This window comes from Patagioenas fasciata, chromosome 8, assembly GCF_037038585.1.
Source record: "Patagioenas fasciata isolate bPatFas1 chromosome 8, bPatFas1.hap1, whole genome shotgun sequence".
Lineage (NCBI taxonomy): Eukaryota > Metazoa > Chordata > Aves > Columbiformes > Columbidae > Patagioenas > Patagioenas fasciata.
The window spans coordinates 22289050-22295049 of NC_092527.1; the positions used below are offsets into that span (position 1 = coordinate 22289050).

The 6000-nt window shown below is 57.0% G+C and overlaps 1 protein-coding gene across 1 annotated transcript in view; it reads right to left on the reverse strand.

Moving 5' to 3' along the window:
- PAX2 (paired box 2) overlaps positions 1–3013 on the reverse strand; it is a 96431-nt gene extending 93418 nt beyond the window's left edge. Inside the window, exons 1-3 of the mRNA XM_071811898.1 lie at positions 2795–3013; positions 1583–2155; positions 1237–1385 (exon numbers count right to left, since the gene is read on the reverse strand). Coding sequence (XP_071667999.1) covers positions 1237–1261 — 25 coding nt within the window. The 5' untranslated portion in view covers positions 1262–1385; positions 1583–2155; positions 2795–3013. The remainder of the gene's footprint in view (positions 1–1236; positions 1386–1582; positions 2156–2794) is intronic.
- Between the last annotated feature and the right edge of the window lie 2987 nt (positions 3014–6000).

Genomic DNA, 6000 nt, shown 5'->3' on the forward strand with positions numbered 1-6000 from the left:
AAATGTGGTTTTTCGAAGGGCGGGTGTTTTTATTTGCCTCCCGTACATGTCTCCCTGTTTGTGCACCTGAATCACTCTCTAAACAGGAGATATTTCACATTGCGACTTCATCAGAGACGACAAAAGAAAGCCGGAGCTGCAAGCCCCGGTTCCCAGCGCCCGCCGGAGCTTTTCTCCCCTTCAGCAATCGGCTGGCAGCCGGGGCAGCAGCGTGGCTTTGTGCTGACAGGCTGCGACGTTTTTATTTCAAACCTCCATTCAGGTTTCTGTCTTTTTTTTTTTTTTTTTTCCTAAAATCCCTAAGTTAAAAGCTCCGTTTATATATGTAATTTGAGGGAACCAAACAGCGTAATTGTGCTTTTATCGCGAGCGTCAGCGCCGAGGAAAACCTCTCCTCTCCGGCGGGGTTTGTTTGAAGCTTTGTTTGCAAATCATAAAATTGACGACGGGGAAATGGGGGGGGCGGGGGGCGCGATTTGGAGATCCGTCTGTCGGCGGGGCAGGTTTCGGGGGGCGCAGAGCCAGAGTGGCGACCCCGCCACAGCCCCGCGCGGGGGCGATGCTGCCCCAGTCCCGGCCCCCACCCGCCTTAGCCCCGCTCCCGGGGCGCAGCTGCTCCGCACCCCGGTCCTACAGAGAGCGACGAAGCGCGGGACTCCTAGGGAGCCCCCAGGGGCGGTCAGCACTTGTCCAGAAGCAAAAGAGTCGCCACAGCGAGCAAAGTTTCACGGCGTGGGGAGGCGGTGAGATAAGAGTTTATGCTGTGCCCTGAACTTTCTACGGACAGGAGAGAACTCCGGGACTGGGACAAGTAGCCCAAATCGACGTGTAAAATAGACCGAGGACTGAGAGCAGGTGGCGGGGGCTTGCACGGCAGGCCCGAGCGCCGGGGGTCGGCGAGGCAGAGCAACCGAGGCCGCTGGCGGCCGGGCCGGGCGGAGACGGGGCTCTATCCAGCTCTCGCTCGCGTCTGGCGGTTCTGCTGCGGGTCCCTGCGAAGCTCTCACGGTAAACACGGTGGGAGTCCAGCCCTTCGAGAGGGGCTGAAAGGGGCACCCAGTAGGAAAGGGGGGCATTTAGCAGGTGAGATGGTAAGTGTTAGACGAGAATCTGGCGATGCAAGGAGGGTGTGTGCGGAGGACAGCAGAGGCAGGCTGCCTCCTGGCAAAGGAGGGAGTTGGGGGTGACGGTCTCATCCCTCCCTGCTGAATATTCAGCGCCCCCCCCCGCCCTTACCTGCTCTTCCTGAGCTCTGAGCCATGGCTCCTCTGCCTAATGGCCCGTCTCCCCGGGACGGCTGCAAACCAGTAGATCCGCCGCGGCCTTTTCTTCGCTTCTCTCCTCCCCGCTTGGGTGTCTTGCTTTCCCCCGCTGACTTTCGAGATCTAGGCGCAACCACCCAAAACTAAACGGTTTAGATAACAACACACACACACCAGAGCACCACCACCACCAAAAAAAAAAAAAAAAAGCCAGAGAAAGAAACGCCGCTCTATTGAGCCGGGACAAGCTAAAAGCAGGGGAAAATAAATAACAATCAAAGCAAATGCAGCGCTGCTTATAAAAGTGGATAGGGACTCACCTGCTCCAGTGTAGCAGGGCTGTGCAGCCGGGGAGGAAGGGGCCTGGGGGAGTCTTGCGGGGGGGGGGGGTTGCGGGCAGCGCCTGTACTTTGAATCTGCTTCCACTTGCCCCCCTCCCGTAAAGCGGCTACCTGTAGGGAAGTCTTGTTGCAACAGCAGATTAATTTGTTGTCTTATTACCATAAAAATGTGCTCGGAGAGGGGCTGGCAGGGAGTGGGGGACCCGGGACAGAGGAGGAACTTCCTCCAAGTTGAAAAGGGAGGCGGTGGGCTCTGGCTGCGGGGGGAGCACGCCGGGCCGGCGGGGGAACCCGTGTGGTGGCGCAGCCCACCCGAGAGCTGGCAGCGCTCAGTTCAGGGGCCCGGGCAGCTCCCAGGTGGGGTGGCGGGGACAGAGATTCTCCCGTTTGCTTGGGAGGGGCGGAAGGCAGTCCTGTGAAGTCTGGCCCTCTGAGCGCCTGGCTTTGTGCTTCTGCGAGATTATCTATCTGCCCATCCATCCGTCCATTAATTTATCTGTCCACTCGTCTTTTCCTTGCTGCTACCGCCGCGTTTTAGTAAAGACTTCGTGACTGAAAAGAAATAATAAATAAAAGAAAGCTTCAAAGAAAAGAAGAAAAATTCCCAGTGCTAAAGACATCACTGAGCGGATATTTTTCTTTCTCTCTTTCTACCCCACCCTCTTCCATCTCCCCATTGATTGAAAGTCTCTCTCAGCTCCAACAAGGAGTCCCAGGAAAAATGAACCATTCTGCTATCGATTCTTCATTAAAATTACATTTCTGCATTTGCTAAATTGGTTTTAAAAAGCTTCCCCTGTTATTATTGTCTTGTCAGAGCCGGCGGTGCTGGGCAAACAGTGTTTAAAAGCTTGGGACCTCTCCAAGATGAGGCAGTTGGGGGTTTGGTGTGTGCATGTGTTTATTTTTTTTAAGTGTTTAGGAAAATGTTAACAACGCGGACTGGCGAAAGGCATGCCCCAAACAAGTGAGTCATTGTAAAAGTAAAGAAGGTGAAGGGAGCGCTTTTCTCCATAACACTTAAAATTCATCGATTGTCGCTTCAAGCGAGGGAAAAAAAATAAAAGTTTCATTTTAAATATTAAAATGGGACGCCAACAGTCAATAATGGCAGCAATGAGTATTTTTCTAAGTCGTTGTCTCCAGCTCGGTCTGCAGCAGCCGCCAGATCTGTCTGGAGCGGTTCCTCACCTCCCTGCAGTTTGAGCCCTGCTCGCAGCCGCACGGTCCTGCAGCTCTGAAACGTGCTTCCACGGGAGATGTTTAAATAAGTCCAGCTAACTCTCACACACGCACCAGATTCCTCCGACCCAGCCCAAACAAACTCCACGGAATCCCCCTCCTCCCTCACCAAACTGGTGTGGGAAAAAAACAGGAGGGGCTCTGGGAGATTTACTTTGAATTCTGCAAATCTCTCTCGAAAGAGCAGGGAAGCAGAAATGTCTTCCTGATGTGTTTATCCCCTAATCAGTTCATTAGTTATAAACAACATGACATTAGAAGTTAGGAGGCAGTTGATATTAATTTTTATTTAACTAGTTGATGTTTAATCCGTCACGCCAGGCTGCTTAGAGAGAGCTGCCTGACACAAACCAGTTAGAACTTCATACACCGCGATGATCGTCCGGGCACCGGGACAAACAAACGGCGCGGGGGGGGGACCACGAACGGACGTGAGGGCAGGGAAACGGAGGGGAAGGGGGCGAGGGGGAGAGTGGCAAACCCGGGAAAGAGGGAAAAGCAGTGAAGGAGGCTGGAAAATTCCTCCCTCCCCGGGATAAAGAGAGGGGAAGGAGAGGGGAAATTTAAAAAAAGAATGTGACTCGGTAGGGAGAGTGAGAGAGGGGAAAGGAGCATGAAAAATATGGCCAGGAGGCTGAGCCGAGCGGGCCGGGAGGAGAAGGTGCCCGTGCCAGGCACCCCTGCGGGGCGGGGGAGCGGCCAGGCGGGCGGCCGGGGGACGCGGGGAGGGCTGGGCAACAGGGACTGCCTGGGGCCTCCCACGTCCCCGCCCGGCCAGGAAGCGGCGGGGGCAGAGCCGCCGGACAGAGCTGGGGCCACCTCCCAGCGAACCCCGGTTATTTAGAACGGGGCTGGCCGAGGGAGAACAGCAACACACGATGGGGCCGCGCTGGACGGAGACTGGGCTTCTCCCGGCTTTCCAGGGTGTAACAGTTCCCCTTGGTGTCAGACTGCGACCCTTAACCAAAGAGCACAAGTGTTGCTGCGAATAAAAGGAGCGAACTGTTAAGGGCGAAAGAGTGGTGGGTGCATTTACGGACACGTCTCTTCCTGCTTTAAGGCCGTGCTGAGGTATCACCTAATTTGAGCCTAGAATTACAGACTTCGCATCTGTAATCTCTCGCTTATCCCTGTACAGCAAACTGGCGCTCTACAAATGGATATAGGGTACCTGTTAGGCTACACGACGAGTACCTCTTTATATATGTGAATATCTGCTCTTTATCCACCTAGCCTGCCAGCATGTGAGACCCCCGCTCCTGCCTTTTCTCCCGAGATGACCACCGAACATTATCTCAACACCTTCTTTTTCTGTGGCGGGACCCCCGGCGCTTCTCCCCCGCCCCGTGTGAGCACTCCTCTGCCCCCTCCGTATGTCCTTTCACTCATGGCCGTACAATATGCATTAATGTGAGCTATTCTAATTATATCCGCGTGTATTTCACAATTAAGGCATTTCTTGGCGAACCAGGAAAACCTTCGGCAATAATTCGGTGCATTGCTTGCCCTGGACGCCTCTTCCGCTGTGTGGCTGTGACTACAGGGAAAGCGTGCCTGCCTACGACCAGTATTTTAATATCAATTTCCATATTAATCAATCACCCAATCTATCTGCTGCATAAAGGAAATAGTTCACATTCCGAAGAAAATTGCCTGCTTTCCTGGAGTTAATAGTTAACTTCGGAATAGAAAGTTCCCAGGGAATGCGGAGGCAGAGAGAGCGCGGCTCTCCCGGCGCCCAGCGAGCACCGGTCCCCTCTCCCCTCTGGCCGCGGGAGCGCGGCTGGTCGTAACCCCCCCGGGAAAATATCCGGGTTTATGCGCTCCGGCTGCCTGCACGTTTTAGGAAAGAAATCGGGACTGAGTGGTTCGAGGAATAAACTCCTGATGGGGGTGTAGGATGCAGGAGGGAGGCAGGCTCTTTCCCCGTAGACCGAGACAGAAAGTAGCTGCAACAGGTAATAGGGCAGACACCAGCGACAGGGGGAGCGGCGGGGGGGCTTTTCAGTAGCGAGGGAAAATGCTCACTGCTTGCCCGTTTGGCAAGCATCGTAAGAAAATGGGTGCCGTTCCCTTTGTTCGGTGTCTCCTCTCCCTTTATCTGAGGCAGGGTGTCCTCTGAAGGGTAGAGAGGATGTTGAGGAGGAGACCTGCTGAAAACCTACTAGGCAGATGCAGGGGCAGAGGCTCGACCCCGGCCGGGGGCTTGCGGCGCTCGGAGGCCGCTCCCTGGGGTCATCCAGCCGACAGCTGAGTCCGGGGCAGAACTTTCGAGGTGACTTCAGAGGTGCACGGATGTCTGCCCCGCTGTGCCCCCGCCCGGTCGTCTTAGTGCTGGGCTGGCTACCTGGTGCCTTTTGTCAGTGACGGTGGAGTTGGGAAGGACACAGGGAAAGGGGAGAGAAGCAGAGGAGGGCGTGGGCCTCCGCTCCGTTTCAGGGCTGTCTGTGAAGGCTGTAGGATGAGCGGGAACGCTTTGATCTACCAAAGTTGGAGAGATGCTGCAGGCACGGGGAGAGGCTGCCCCTCTGGGGGCTGGACTGGTGGCAGAGGGATGGAGTGAGAAGGGATTTGCTAGAGGTGCGGGGTAGGGGTCAGTGCCGGGGGAGGCGGTGAGTTAGGGCTGCCCTGGGACGTGACCTGCCCGGCTGTCCGCGAGACACACCCGCAGAGGCTCCCGTTGCCTTCGGGTGTCGTCGACAGGGTATCGGTGTGCTGACTGGGGACATGGACGGGTGGGAACCGGTGGAGTTGCGACAGGCGGCACTGGTGCCGCAGCCTTGGCGTGCAGTTGCCGGCCGGGACGTGGCACGGGGAGAAGCGGGTGGGGCGGACGGGCGTCCCGTTGCCGCCCCGGGGCACCAAGCCCAGTCGTCTGTGAGAAGCCGGTCCAGGCCGGGAGCTCCGGCACTATCCCGGAAGGAGCCGTTGGGTCCACATCCACACTGGCCCGGGACTCCCGGCATTCCCGCAGCGGGGCGGCCCCGGCCCCGTTCTCCGGAGGGGCGGCCGGGCCGCGCGTCCTGCCAGAGGAGGCAGTGCCGGTCGGCGGTACCGGCCCCGCTCCGGTCCCCGCGGGCACGGGCTCCGACCTCGGCCCAGGCAGGGAAGGGGGCTTCCGTCCCTTCCCCAGCGGGGGACGGGGAGCTCTAACC